Source organism: Zootoca vivipara, chromosome 10 (genome assembly GCF_963506605.1).
Source record: "Zootoca vivipara chromosome 10, rZooViv1.1, whole genome shotgun sequence".
In the NCBI taxonomy this organism is placed as follows: Eukaryota; Metazoa; Chordata; class Lepidosauria; order Squamata; family Lacertidae; genus Zootoca; species Zootoca vivipara.
In genome coordinates this window covers 48,184,241-48,200,473 of record NC_083285.1, presented here as the reverse complement: position 1 = coordinate 48,200,473, position 16,233 = coordinate 48,184,241, and the positions used below count along the sequence as shown (strand labels likewise).

General features: G+C 40.5%; 1 protein-coding gene across 1 annotated transcript in view; it reads right to left on the bottom strand.

The window, feature by feature from the left end:
* Positions 1-16,233, bottom strand: part of NUAK1 (NUAK family kinase 1) — a 52,573-nt gene that overhangs the window by 10,162 nt on the left and 26,178 nt on the right. Inside the window, exons 3-6 of the mRNA XM_035126913.2 lie at positions 5,947-6,098; positions 5,296-5,361; positions 1,819-1,938; positions 1,336-1,468 (exon numbers count right to left, since the gene is read on the bottom strand). Coding sequence (XP_034982804.2) covers positions 1,336-1,468; positions 1,819-1,938; positions 5,296-5,361; positions 5,947-6,098 — 471 coding nt within the window. The remainder of the gene's footprint in view (positions 1-1,335; positions 1,469-1,818; positions 1,939-5,295; positions 5,362-5,946; positions 6,099-16,233) is intronic.

The window sequence follows — 16,233 nt, the reverse complement described above, 5'->3', positions numbered from 1 at the left end:
TTTGAGTAGGACTAGCACTGAATACCACCCACTTTTGCGGGGATACATGGGTATTGATAATGAAATGGATGGGGAGGGGAGGGAAGGGAATGGAGAATTCTGGAAGCTTTTGTTGAAATGCAATGACTTCTTGGAGAGAGGGGGGATATTTATTAAGCCCTTTTCTGTTGTTGGCCTCTCTAACTTCAACTTATTGAGAGACAGACTGCCTCTAAACTAGAAGGTTCCATATAGCAATCAATTCTCAGATATCTTTCCTTTTCCAGGTACAGAGGCCGTCTTTTCTCTTAATATGCAGAAGCAGACAAATAACAGAAAACAATTATTGTCCTCAAACCCTACTTATGGACTTTCCTTGCACCTGATTACCACTGTGGGAAGCAGGAAGCTGGACCTGATGGACCTTTGACATGATCCAGAAAAGTTGATCTTATAATCAAAACGATCCCTGCTCTCCTTTAAATAAAACATTTTTCTGTCTGGTTTCTTGAGTCCACTTCATTCTTGTTGTTGCTAACCTATGAACACAACTCATTGCTTCAAGAACCTCAGCAAACTCCACTGTTCTCAAAGCTTGAAGATTTTTATCCTACAACCAGCAGAAAAATGAAGCAATTTACTCCTCTCTTAGCCCAACTCTCAATTCAACCCATGATAAACACTGCAGATTATCAAGTCAAATGCTACCACTGTGTCAAATTGTCAGTCTAAAATTAGCCACCTCCATCAGCCACCTCCTGTATACTACAAAGCTGTAGAACCTGTGGCCCTCCAGATGTTTGACTAAAACTCCCATAAATCCCTGGCTGCACTAGCTGGGAAGTCCAACATCTGGAGGAGCACAGGTTCCCCTTCTCTGGGATTCTAGAAGCCATGCAATTATTGTTATTGATGGTAGACATGGGACCAAATTCTTGGGATAATGATTTGTTCCTCCAGGGCTATTCATCGTTTCCTTGGTTTTTTTAATGTATGCTGCTGTGCAAAGTTACCAGGACTGATACGAATCACTACTGTGTATCATTTAACAGCTTGTCCGACCAATTCCATTTGCAAAAATGAAAAGACTTTCTGCTGTCTTGGATGTATCTGAAGAGAGGTGGGCAAAGTTTCCTGAAAGCAATAAAATCTACTAACATAGAATCCTCTGCGTTTCCCACAACAGTCTTTTTTAAATGAAATATGCTGAAATTAGGAAGTAATTTGAGAACCACCTGCCCTGTGTCATTTATCTTACCATTATCCTAAGACTTCCATAAACCAAGGACTAGAAAATAGGTAAAAACAAATCCTTATTATATCATTTTAATTCACTGTGCCAGGTCTTTTTGATACCTGAGGGCTGTGTTGGCTCACGGTATTCTCCGCTGCTGATCTGCCTGATTAGATTTTTGTGATCAAAGCCATCAAAGGGCATGGTTCCATAAACCAGGGTGTAAAGCAGTACACCGAGAGCCCAGCTGTCGACCTAAAGCAAAGAGACAAGAAACATAGCAGACAGAAAAGTGGTCACCTGAAGTCAAATGTGAAGAAGCATTGAATATTCAGCAATGCTTAATATCCTACAGATATGACAAGATAGCTATAAGAAAATCTGGTGGTTTGTACCCAAAACTAATGAAAGCAGTATTTTAACAGTTTCTCATGCTAAAGATGAAGAACCTATTTGATTTATCAAGGCCAAGACTGTGATCATTTAATCAAATTCCAAGCAGCCAAACGCCCCAGACATGTACCACATTGCAACTTTTTGTTGCAGGGTCTCATGTGTGAGAAAAATACTTTCATTTCACTTCCTTTCTTCCACATTCTGCTTACCTCTGGGCCTCGGTAGGGTCTTCCATTGACAATTTCTGGAGATGCGTACAGTGGGCTTCCACAGAAAGTCTGAAGAAATTTGTCTTTCTGATAAAGATTTGAAAGTCCAAAGTCTGCAATCTGTGAAGACAAATGCAACCATGTCCTGAAGTGCAACTTACCAAAATGTAAGATAGGGAGTGTGATTTATTGATTACACCAACCTGGGCATTGAGTACCAATCTGTACCAATCTGTACCAATTGTGGTATATCACCTCAAGTTCATTTGCAACAGGACTTTAAAAACAAACCTGGTATCTCAACCCATATTGTAGTAATCCTTCAGAGGCAAATGTAAGAGGGAAACTATGGGGAAACTGTGTTCTGTAAAACCTTCACTGGCCTAGAATCTCATTAGAAGCAGCTGGTGTACAACTGCAGTCTGCAAATGCATTCTTGGGGCTCAGGTTGCGGTTAATTGTCTTAAATAAATTCCACTTTCTTATCAAATCACTCTGATTGGCTGGCAGGAATTCAGTCTTGAGCTAAAGAACAGTGGTTTGGTCAATCTAAATTTAACCGTTTCAGCATTAGAGATTGTGGAGTAGTCAGGGGAACTGACTTTACTTGGAGGGCACGCCACAGCTCATGCTAATTCTGATACTGCCTGGTACACTCTGCTTAGGAGAATCTGTCCCCTATCATAGTCTACAAAATGCATGAATATCTACATGCATATATAAATATACACCATTTTTTAAAAAGCCAGCTCCTAACAGGTATCCATGTTTTCAATTCAGTCATTCAGGAAATAGTGTTTCTATCACAGCCAACTCCCATAATCACAGACTGATGTTTATCAGTTTTTCCCATTAGAGCTGTCATTTTCCCTCCCCCCAATATGGGAAAAAAATCATAGTAGCCAAGATTCTTTCATGTTCCTGGCACTTAAATGGAGCCAAAGTATTAATTCAAAAAAGGTTTCCAAACAGGGAGGGGTTGCTGCAAAGCCAGACTTTGAATTCCCTTACCTTCGAGGAAATGACTGTTTCCACTACTTACAAAAAAACATGATGAAATTTACTCATTCAGTATGAATCCTGCACTCCCTTCAAGTATTTGGGACTCAGGGTAAACTGACATTGCTCCTTTACTTCAGTTTGCACCAGCTAAGAAACTGGATCTTTTTCTATTGACTCACAGACTAGCAAACATAGTTGAATTATTGACAAGCATGTACCATGTTCATGAAACCCAAGGTTTGTCTATGGAGTGCACGGTTCTAAACAAATAAAACAATACTTATAAACACACAGTCAGAGCCTTGTTGATTTCCTTACCAGGTTGATACATTTATTGTGCTTCCCCTTTTCATTTTCCAACATCCCATTGTTTTTATTAAATCTGCATTTTTGTCTTCTGTGGTTATTTAGGAGAGAGGCGGTAACTTGGTCAGTTGTTTAATTTAGGAAAAGATTATCATCCTTTGCCTTTGCTTGCTAGCTTCCTAAGTGCCCATTGAATGTTATAGTAAATAACACTTTCAAGGTGCTGTGAGAACTTGTGGGAAACTGTTTATAGAGCAAAAAAAGTGCAGCTTGCTGTGGTAAATTCTTGCTGACTTCAAGTTAATAAGAAATGTAGATGTGCATCATAATGACTGAAATTGAGATTGGGAAGAGATTCATACCACAGGATTTTGCAAAGTTTAGGTATTTGTATTCCGGTTCCTGGTAATGTGGGGACTTCCCTTGCATGTAAGCTGGCACTTCCTACTATTATAGAAGAACAATGACATACCCTGATGTCATTGGGCAGTGTAGGAGTGTGTCTGCTAGTGAAAGCTCAACAGCAGCTACAGCAAAGGGCTAGGAAACTTCATTTCCAGAAAAGGTGATAAGAGTCATGCTCTTTCCACCACTTCACAAAAGATAAACTGAAAACTAAATCCTATGCATGGACGACTTGCAAGTTTGATATTAAACATTTTCATTTGATACTAAATATTTTCATTTTCATATCTATTTCAGCTGATAGGTTCATTCTATCCTAAACATTTCTAATATGCTTTGAAAATCACAGGATAAACTGTATCATTTAAAACAAGTGATCGGGGTTAAATCTTTTACAAAGACAAACGCAGCTCTCTTAACTTGCAAAACAGTGCATTTCTAGTCTCCTAGAAATGTACACTTGCAAATGTTTTCGGAAATGAGGTCTTCCAGATTTACTCAACTGCACATCAATAATTTACAATCCCAGATGTGTTTCCTTGCCAACAAATATTGTTTAGTGAAACAGCAGGGAGGGGGAAGTCCCTGAGATTAATACAGAAACCACAAAAGCAAGATCTAAGCCTACAGTATCAAGGCTGATAGTGGAAGCTTGTTTGATATCAAACACAGCAGACATGCCTCAGCGGTATGAGAAGATGGAAAGAAGAAGAAAATGAAGCGTCGTTTGAGAAAATCCAAATTCTGTCACTGTTATGGACTCAATATGACTTTTCAGAAGCAGTTAGTTCAAGTTCAGTGGTATGAACTTTCTTCTCCACCATCAGTTCTTTTATGCAAGTTTCACTGGCATTGCCGTGAGCCGCTGATCCCACAGAAACAAAGAATACACCAGGTGTTCATAAACACGCATCAAGGCTAAAGTGTGTATGACATGTAAAGAGCAGAACTTTCCATTGTTGTTCTTTATTTGTATCTCATCTTCTCTTCCGCAAAAGTCAAGGTGGTTTACATGAGGTTTCCTTGTGCTCCCCCATCCAGGCACCAACCAAACCCAGATCTGCTTTGTGTCACTGTGGTTACTGCTTTTCAAACCATGCCATGGGAAATTTGGTACCAATATAAGAAATGCTTGTATCATATGATTAAACACCATTTGAGTTTTAAATAGCTGTCGGTGAAACTTGGGAACAGCACTAATTTCCCAGATCAGCATCACACATCTTGTATTATAGCCATTTTTTTCCTGGCAGAAAGAATGAAAAGGTCATTCCCATGCTTTTGCTAAGGATTTTTGACATAGTTATGACATCACCGAAAGCAAATCTGAAAGCTATCATTGTGCCTGGAGTTCCAAGGCCATTTCCTAATGAAGGACATGTGCCTTGCTTGAGTTTATTTTGTTTCAGGGTTTGCTTATTTGTTAGATGTGATCAAAAGGATGTTCAGAGTGCTCCAGAGGATGCACTTGAACCTTGCAGACCAAGAACGTTTTTATATTCCCAGCAGCCAGCCAAAATACCACCTGTAAAGTCAATTGTATCCCATGGCGATTCTCCTGTTGATTGCTGTTACTCATCTTAAAGCGAAAGAGACCCTTCCCTTAACTCCCAGTAATATAAAAATGTAATGCTGAAGTAGTCGGGGGGGGAATAGTCTCTGCATCTCGCTTTTGCAGACACTGAACGGGTTTAGATCTGGCTCCTGTGATTTTTTTTAAAAAAAGTTTTCAGACAATACACAGAGAATAGAAATGACCTTTACCTTAATATTACAGTTGTCATCAAGAAGAATATTTTCCAGTTTTAGATCCCTATGGACAACACCATTCTGAAACAAGAAAGTAAGGGAAAGAAGGTGAGGAGGGACAGAAAGGAGAATACTGGGTGGATTAAAAAAAAGCAAGCCATCGGGGTGGTCTTTGCATTTACACTTCAGTCATAACACTTGCAGTCTAGTAACTAGTGACAGGAGATGTATTAGTCACTTGCTGTGTGGTTAAGGGAAGAATGACTGGAATCTATCCTCCCACAAAGCCTGTAAAGCAGCAGGGGAACTCTTTTCGGAACTCAATTCCAACCCCAGTTCTTCCCTCCTGCATTCTTCTCAGGCACCAGAAAACAATATATCTCAGTACTGAAAATTAGTCCATACAGAAAGTCTAGTTCTTCCAGCTTCTGGCTTTTAGGCAGGGCAAGTTATATCCCTAAAAGTGTGCTCTGGCTTTCAAATATTAATATCTCAATCTATTCCCACATCCCTTTTAAAGATTTGTTAAAGCACTCAGAAATCTGCTGTGGATTTTAAGTTGTCACGTGGGATTGCTAGAACCTCCCCACTTTAAAAACAAACTCAATTAAGGTATTTAAAAGGGAATAAACAGACATTTGCAAAATAAGTTAATCCTTCGCTCACCTTGTGGCAGTAATGCACAGCAGAAACAATTTGCCGGAAGAAGTGTCTTGTCTCCCGCTCATTCAGCCTTCGTCTCTCACTGATATAATCATACAATTCCCCTTTGCTTGCATACTCCATGATGATCACAATTTTATCTTTGTTCTCAAACACTACAGATAAAAAACAACAACTGCATTTTTAATTCTTTGGATTTAAACACTGAACACACAAAACACACATAATCAGCCTTGAAAAGAGAGGGAGCATCTTCTCTGCCTAATTCCCATCTGCTTCAGACCAGTTTCTTCCATGCTGCTACTGTGGGGTGCCTTTCACTGCCCTTTGAACCTGGGTTTGGCAATAGGGGTTGCTTTACACTGATTTTGCTAGATTTTGCTAGAAAAATAGTGTGGTATTATGGCAGCTGGCACTTCTGCGCATGCCCAGAAGCACACACACTTTCTTCAATCAATTATCCTTTTTGCTAGGAGAGAGGAAGCAAGAAAGCAATGTAGACCCAGTTACTAGGAAGACTGAAGAAACTGATTGTTATTTATCCAAGGCAATGATGCATTGGTTCCAGAAGGTTTAGAGGAAATAGTGAACTATCTGTATAATATTTAATGTACTTCCAGTGTTTGAATATGGTCTGATACAGTCAACTGCGGGGATTTCCAACTGAGAGCAGCAAATGCGTTATTTAACATAGGTCAACTACAAATTTAAACTACCCCATCTTTACTTGGTCATGCTGTTGCAACAGGAAAAAACCTAAGTATTACAAGCACAGGCATGTAGTCCATATATGCAAGACACTGATTGATTGCTATTGCATTCCTAGAGTGGAAAAAAGGAAAAATTTCAAATAATGGGTTTTGTGAGTAATACATAACACTTGAAAGGTACATTGTGGAAGATCACATAATAACTGAGAATAATTAAAGACATTTCTTGAAAAGAACCTTTCATTTCTGAGCTTTTACGTACTGTTTTAATCTAGCTTTTACTGTTTTCTGTGACTATAGCGTTTCTTTGTTGGTTTACTAGCTTACATTTATGTTAGGCACTCCAATAGACTTTTGTCGGGGGGGGGGGGGATTCCTCATATAAATAAGCAATCTCAGACAGTCTGACTCTGATCCATTTTGAATTGCTTTAGCTGCCATAGAATACTTTTTCTTCTCTGTTCTCAATTCATCGGGTACATGGGAAGCATTGTTCCGTGGCATAAAGAAAAGACTGTTTACTTCTTCAAAGATTTCTTATTGATTCATACAATCTCTCGCTGAACCAAGGTTGCACTGGGCAGTTCCTCCATGCTAGAGTAATAAACCTAAAGTGATAGAATTAGTGATACAACCAGTGCACAGCTTTATGACAACTGCAGGAAGGCTCAGCCAATGAACATTTAAAGAATGTGAAACAAAAAGTTCTCAACAATGAGCCTGTAGCTTCATGGGCTTTGGCATGTCCCTTCACACTTGTAGAAGACAAAGGATTACCCCATTACAATGTTCAGTAAAATTCTGTGTGTGTGTTAGGAAGCAGACAGATAAACACTGGCTGCTGACTAGAGGATTGTCTAACAGCTTGTGAAGCACTGATTCATTCCAGTGATTACATCCTCATTAACAATGAACTTTGGAAGCTATATGAGGTGACTGTGGATAGATTAGACTACAGCATCAAAATTGATAGGCTAAAGTAATTTTATCACCCTACTCCAGTCCTTACTGGCAAAAATGACCAAGGAACAGATTTTAACAAAATTGCAAAAGCACAGAAAAAGTATATCACCTTCTAGAACAGGGGTCAGCAAACTTTTTTAGGAGGGGGCCGGTTCACCACCCCTCAGACCTTGTGGCAGGCCGGACTGCGCGCACACACGTGACAGAGGGGGGCTGGTCTCTCTCCCCCCTCTCCCCCAGCCCCTCCCCTCCCCCCGCTTTCCTACCTCCTCTGCCACTCTGCCTTGCGGTTGGGAGTCAGTGGCGGAGGTGGCGCCTCTCCTTTCCGGGCCAGCTTTCTCGGGCGCCAGGTGCAGGGCCAGCAGGCATGCCAAGCTCCAGCCGAAGCCCCGCGATGCGCTCATCACAATGCCCACAGCGTGGCCATGGACAGAGAGGCCAGCGGGCGGGTGGCGAGTCTGGGCCGCGCCTCAGCGCACAGGCAGCAAGGCTTCGGATTGGCTGGCACCAATCAAGGCCCAGCTCCGTTCCTCCACAGGGCGGGGAGAAACCAGGAGGAGGGAGGAGTCACCACTGCAGTGTGTTTGAGGGAGGTGGGGGGGATGGCACCTGAAAAAAAATTGCAAAAAAGGCACAGCCCGAACGATCATGCCAATACAAGCGGCGATTCCAGGACCGTCCGCGGATCCGATCCAGAGGGCAATTGGGCCTGATCTGGCCCACGGGCATTAGTTTGTCGACCCATGTTCTAGAACACCACATTAGCCACAATCTAGTCACTATACAGTACATTAGTTCAGCTGAAGTTAACAGAACAGACTAAATGGATCGAGGCCACATGCTGAAATCTTTGTTGCCACTGAAGTTTACATTCTTTTTATTTTACTGGAGTGAATTTTTTACGCCAAGATGCAAATGCTCCAATACTATATAAGAATATACTAGGCACTGCACATACAGTGGTACCTCGGTTTATGAACACAATTGGTTCCGGAAGTCTGTTCGTAAACTGAAGCGTTCATAAACTGAAGCGAACTTTCCCATTGAAAGTAATGGAAAGTGGATTAATCTGTTCCAGACGGTCTGCGGAGTACTTAAACTGAAGCGTTCATAAACTGAAGCGAACTTTCCCATTGAAAGTAGTGGAAAGTGGATTAATCCATTCCAGACGGGTCCGCGGAGTACTCAACCTGAAGCGTACTTAACCCAAAGCATGGGTGTAATTGGTTCCGGAAGTCTGTTCATAAACTGAAGTGTTCATAAACTGAAACGAACTTTCCCATTGAAAGTAATGGAAAGTTAATTAATCCGTTCCAGATGGGTCCACGGCGTTCGTAAATCGAAAATTCGTAAACCGAGGTGTTCATAAACTGAAGTTCCACTGAATATGCAAGTACTATCTACGATGACTGACAACAGCATTCCAATATTTCTGGCAGAGCTGGCCCTGCTACCTGAAATACTTTAATTAGTGCTATCCCTCATTTAACTTACTTTTTTTCAACATGCAAAGCAAGTGTTGTGTCACCAAGCTATGGTCTCTCTCCTCAACAGGTCTATGTAAGTACCTGGAGAAGGGCTTTCATCATGTTAAACATTTGTTCCATCAAATTTGAGATATCACTGCAATGCTCATATAATGCCATACTGTAATTTATAAAACTACACTGAGAGATGTTCTGGTATTCCCCTAACACTTACATGCATTTGTTTAGACACAGTATTATTTATTTAAAATAATTGTGAGATAAATAAATGCTATGCCCTTTTAAGACCTAATATTTAAGCTGATGATAGACTAATTGCTTCAGTATAACTATTTGGTATGCTTATTTCCCTCTGTATTTTTACTACATTTGATTTATGACCTGCCATTCTAATGCAGGTAATTCTAAAGCTGGGACAGCTTCTAAAGTAGTTCTGTACAGTTGCTGCCACCACCTTGCTCACAGAAACAAATTTAATGAGGAACGGCTGCTTGGCTTTCTCCCGCTTTTTTCGTTTGCTAAAATGGAAATGCCAGACAAAGAAAAACTACCCTGGACCATTCCACAACTGGGAGTCAGCAACTATGATGCATAGCATGTTATTCAGAAAAGGTGCTGTGAACCTGCTCACCTGAAAGAGTCTGATCACACTTTTCCCCCATAGGATCCTGCAAGTTGTGACTAAAATCTCTACGAGACCCCTAGAGACTAATTCTCCTCCAGGGGGTTCACTATTGGACAAGATTGCATAGGAAGGTGTGTTATTAGGTCATGTCTGGGACATCTTCTCCCTGGAAATAAGGATTTTTCCACTGGGGCTTAAAGCAGGAACCTTCAGCTCTGTGTGCAGTTTCCCTGTGGAATGTGTATATGTACCTTTCATTGGTTTCCAGTAGAAAGTTAGGTCTCTAAACAACTACCGGTAGAAGGAAGTGTTTATGTTCAAACAATCACTATATTAACTTCCTCCCCTTAATTCTAAGAACAAATGTGTTTGTTTATTCTAATATTGGTATGTTTTTTTTATTTAAAAAAAAGATCATGTTTGTGGCCAGATGGTTTTGACTTGGGATTTTATTATAGGATAAAGAATGTAAAACTGGGGAAGAATTTCCATGCTCTTTACCAAAGATGTGTCTGAACTGAAGTACATTTTGTAACATCTCAATCCATTATTCTCCATCACATCTCCTTGTACTATCATAACTCCTGAATGTATTTTGTCAGCTATATTTAGAAGGCTTGAAATGATGAGTTCAGCTTCTATTCAGAGCTCTAAACACCGAAGGAAACCTTGCTAGTACACAGACTTCTGTTCTTTTTCAGAACTTTGGAATTTCACTGCATCCAATGAGGGATAATTTCCCTTTTAAAAACATACTTGCTCATGAAAAAGTAGAAACACTTGTGAGACAAGCTGAAAATAGATTATCAAAGTTCATATGTGAAAAGGTAGAAACAGTATGTGTATATTGATGGGACAAGCACAGCCTAAGAAAAACAAATAAAAAAGCTATACATTATTTTGGCTACATCTTTTACACACTGGCTAGGTTTATTACAACTGTTCATTTGTATACGTTTAAAATGGGAGTAAAACTATTCCTCAAGTCCCACTGTATTTCTGTTTCTGGAATCCTAAATTGAGAATAAAAGCTGTAGTTGTACGGTATTTTTCTAAACCGACATCCACCTTGAGGACTGAATGCTTTCCGTTTACATGTAACCCCAGGATAAGAATTTTAGTTTGTTGTTTTAAGAGAGGCAGCCAATCTCTTCACATTGGAGCCATCTGAATTCTCCTCATGCCTTTGCTCTATATCAGAGCAATCTCCTAAATTAGTTCCAGTATGTTGACATTCCTTCCATCTGGTGTCTTTCCATAAAGTGGTATTTTTATTACCCTCCTTACAGCAGCAGACAGAAGTACCTTTGCAATGATACAAAGTGGTCTTTTATTAAAGGTCAGCCAAATCAGAGCAGCAAGTGAGTTGGTCTTTAATTTTAGGGACAGATGATAGAATAACCTTCTCATTCAATAAAATCATCTGAAAACTATTCAGTTTAAAGATTTTTTTATATATAAAGAATACATCTGAATAATGGAAAACCATTCATAAGATCTAAAATCGGTTGTATGCCATCTACTCAGATCTAAGTGGAAAGCATTTCTAGGCCTTTGCTTTAAATTAAAGGTAAAGGTAAAGAAACCCCTGACCGTTAGGTCCAGTCGCAGACGACTCTGGGGTTGCGGTGCTCATCTTGCTTTACTGGCCGAGGGAGCCGGCGTACAGCTTCCGGGTCATGTGGCCAGCATGATGAAGCTGCTTCTGGAGAACCAGAGAAGCGCAAGAAAACATCGTTTACCTTCCTAGCGGAGCGGTACCTATTTATCTACTTGCACTCTGACATGCTTTCGAACTTCTAGGTTGGCAGGAGCTGGCGCCGAGCAACGGGAGCTCACCCTGTTGTGGGGATTCGAACCGCCAACCTTCTGATCGGCAAGCCCTAGGCTCTGTGGTTTAGACCACAGCGCCACCCATGTCCCTTTGCTTTAAATTATACTGACCAAAAAAACCACAAAAAACTTTGTTAAGTAAGTGATTAAATTGCAGGAGTCTTAAGTTAATGACACACAGACAAACATTTCCCCTGTTAACACATATTATCCAAATCCAATAAAACATATTAAGTATAAGCATAATTTTAGGGGGGGAAATGAGAATGGTGCTATTTAGCCAACCAAATGAAGCACAACACACAAACACACCTTTTTGTACTAGCATGATCTTTGCCAGTTTACCCAATCATATAATCCAGTTTACTGGATTTAAACTGGAAGCTATTAAAATTGCATTGCATGTGAAGTCCACCCCACTGAATCTGAGGATGCTTGAGCTACAGCAGGCATCCCCAAACTGCGGCCCTCCAGATGTTTTGGCCTACAACTCCCATGATCCCTAGCTAACAGGACCAGTGGTCAGGGATGATGGGGATTGTAGTCCAAAACATCTGGAGGGCCAAAGTTTGGGGATGCCTGAGCTACAGTGTGGCTATTCTAATCCTTAATTGTAGCCAGAAAGGATATTCTCCTTACTTTGTGAGAATCAGAGACTGCCTCAACTAAATGCAGAATACTGGGTTGTATGGATTTTCCTGCCTCCCACCGCCCCAGCCCCCCAAAAAGGCAGTTGGGAATGTTCCAGTGATTAGTTTGGCTAGTGCTGCAAATATTTTGAATTAATAATTAATGCTGGATCCCATCATTACCCAGATCCTGTCTGGGTAATAGAAAAGATACCTTCTGCATTTTATTATACTGCTTATTTCAGAGATTCCTGAAGCAAGAGAAATATGTGAATGGGGCATAAAAAGTATATTTAGAAAAGAACACAAATTCTTTTGTGTTAGCTGTGTGTTGTGCTAGCTTCCCCCCCACTTTCATAGCCTGGCCTCCTTACAACAAGCGAGTATTATTTAGGTGTTAAAGTATATTGAATGCAAGGAAGTCAAGGACTATGGAGCGTGAGACTCTGGAGGTTAGTTCAGTTTATATTACTTCAATTCCTAATCACTAGCCTCTAGGAAAATCTATATTATAATCTTGGGTGTTATCAAATGTAAACAATGGAAATAATATAGTTAAAGCCAAAGGCTGAAATAAAAAGGAAGTGGGTTAGATAACTGTAGTTAGATGGTGTTGCTAATGATAAAGTAACAAAATCAAACAATTGGCATTCTGCATTGAATACATTGAGGACAATGTCAAAAGTTTCCACATCTTTGCTGTTTTTATATGCACATTTTAGTCAGTTAGAGAAAAGACACTTCTACATCAGACCATGGGCATTCAGAGTGGAATGGTATATGGTTTTTCACTTTTTTAAATATAGAATGGCAATAGAAATAATTACGTTCAACATGTCATCTCCATGTAAATTAACAAGCCTGGTACTTTATATGTACATTTCATTTATGCGAAGTAGTCTTCAGTCTGTTCAGTGATCTACCTCTCAGCCCCACTGAGTACCTGGACAACTGTTTCCACAGAGCAGCATTGTGTGACTTCTGCTCAGTTCCCTGGCAGTAATGCTGCAGGGTCCCGCCATGTTGCTCCTATTGCTATTTGACATCTATCTGGAGCCACTGGGTATGGTAATCATAGAATTTGGGGATCAGTGCACCACACTCAATGGAGGGCTACCCTTAAAGATGGTAAAGAAACTGCAGCTAGTCCAGAGTACCACCCCAGGGTATGAATGAGTCCTCCAGTGCAGAGCCATATTACACTGGTTTTACATTTTCTGCCCTGGCTGCCTATGTTACCACCCCCAATTTAAGGCGTTAGTATTAGCATACCAAGCCCTGAAGGACTTAGGTGTTTGATGAAGTGCCTCTCCCCATATCAACCTGCTCCAGTGGGGCAGGGTGTGTGTGTGTGCTTCCTGCAGTCCCATTGTTGTATGTTGTATGTTGCATGCTGTATTGGGACCAAAGACAGGGCATTTTTTATTATCATGTCCTGACTCTAGAATTTGCTCCCTGGCAACACCATTGAGGGGCTTCCATTGCCTAATCAACACATTTCTTTTCATTCAGCACTTTGGAGATTCTGGTTGGCTTGCTTCGGCGATATTGTTATTTTATGGCTTTTAGTTGTATTTTGTTTTAATGGTTGGTGTTGTTGGTATTATCATATTATAAACTGCTTTGGGACCATCTTAGCAAAAAGTTATCAATAAGCTTTAGAAATGAAATAAATTAAATCCCAACAATTTCAATGTGTTAATTAGTATCCTAGCTTTCTTCCAGTGTGGCTCCCAAGACAATGTACATAGAACTCCTAGGCAGACATTGCTTATTCTTATCCAGGCATTGATCTGAGCCAGACTAGCTTAACCTTAGCAAGGTTGCTGCACCAAATGGTTTCAGACCATGCTTTGAGACTTACAAATTACTTCCAGATTTGGTCTTTGCCAAATCTGGCTTACACTCTTGCATTTACTCTTTTGCTCAAAGCATAAAAATTCAGATACAAAATTATGGGGGTATGCATTTCTGGCAATTTGGCTTTACATCTTCCTGTGCCAATAGAATACAGCGGTACCTCTAGTTACGAATTTAATTCATTCTGGAGGTCCGTTCTTAAACTCAAACTGTTCTTAACTAGAGGCGTGCTTTCGCTAATGGGGCCTCTTGCCGCCGCTGCCGGCACACAATTTCCGTTCTCATCCTGGGGCAAAATTCTCAAATCAAGGTAACTCTTCCAGGTTAGCAGAGTTTGTAACCTGAGGCATTTGTAACTCGAGGTACCACTGTATCTCGTATGGCTGATTACAGTGGTACCGAATCCAGCAAAGTGTGGTTTATTCATCATGTGAACATAGGAGCAGGCTCACAATAACGGCAATATTTATCAATCCACTACAAGGCCAGGACTTTAGATTTGAATTCATATCTGCTGTACTATTTAGCACATATTAGCTTCTTTAAACATTTATTTTTCACACAGCCATCATACAATTGAACTAAGAAGGACATTTCCAGGGTTGAAAGTATTCTAACTGCTAGTATGGCTGTGTAGGAATAAGGAACTTCAGGCTATATTTGTTTTCAGGTTTTAAACTTGTATAAAGTGCTGCCAGATGGGACATTTTTCTGAGGTTAGCATGTCCACAGAACAATGTTTCCGCTCAAAAAAAAATTAACTCTTGAACATAGGGATTTCAGGGGGTAAAAGGTAAAAAGAGCTTTGTTTTTTAAGTTAAAATTTATGTTCTGAAAATCAGAACACTTCTGGAATAGTCAGTTTAATCGACTCAGTCCTTAAAAAATTACTTGAAAGCACTTCCCTGCCAGCTGCAGTCAAAACTCCTGTGGAGAGGATGGAATTTCTCCTGAATCCGAACTGCGGATCTGCCTCTTGCAGATAATCCAGGAGATAAATTCATTTTGATCAAGTTACAAAAAGAATTCTGAAACAAGAAAGCCTGTTTACATACATGTGGATTTTGGCCACCATTGAAAACGGTTAGTTTGTATTGATATTGAGTTGACAAATGAAGAGGTTAATCACCTTTAGCCAAACAAGGTCAAAAGGGTACCCAAACATGGATCCTGTTTAAGGAAAGCACATGCTTGGAATATTGATATAAAAACCCTACAGCAAAAAATAGTGCTGACACCAGGAAGTCTTGATACATCCATTAACCAGTAGTCTTCAATGTTACCAGATGCAGAACCAACCTTCAACCTATCCCATGCTGGGAGTTGAAATCCAGTACAGTAGGTACAGTACCTGAAGGACCATAGATTCTTCATCTCCACCCAATGCCTTCTAAAACAAGGATGGGGAACCTTTGGCCTTCCAGATGTTAATGGGTCCTGGCTCCCATCAACCCTGGCCATTGGTCATACAGTTTAGGGCTGATGGGAGTGGGAGTCAAACAGCTGGATGGTCAATTTCTCCATTCCTGATGCAAAGGTTACATAAAAGCTCTCTCTAGGATAAACTACTGGCTGATGAATCAACGCAAAAAGATTATAGCATTGCTTCAAATGTTTAAAGGAAAGAATGCTGCTTAAGAATTCAAGGGGAGCTGAGGCTGCTATATTTTGAAAATAATGAAATATATGACAAAACTCATTCACTGTGTAAGAAGAAAGCTGTACTTCTGCACAGCTGTACAACCATATTTTCTGCTCCTGGGATAATAATTAAAGTGGTGAGGAAAGGGTTTCTTCGACATGTGTTGTTTTATTTTTGCTTATCTTTAAATGTACAGTCATTTCCTATGTTGTTATGCACACCACTGAAATCAGTAAGACTGACCATGCCCAATGCTGCATAGGTTCAGACTGTTCAGTACAGTCATACCTCTAGTTATGTATGCTTCAGGTTGCGTACTTTCAGGTTAAGTACGCGGCAGACCTGGAAGTGTTTACTTCCGGGTTCCACCGCGCGCGCATGTGCAGAAGCGTTCTGTGTGCTTTTCGCGCATGCGCAGAAGCACTCTATCGGTGCTTTGCACATGCACGGAAGTGCCGCTCTAGATACGTACTTTTCGGGGTGCGAATGGCACCCCGGAATGGATCAGGTACGTATCTAGAGGTACCACTGTAGTTTAACT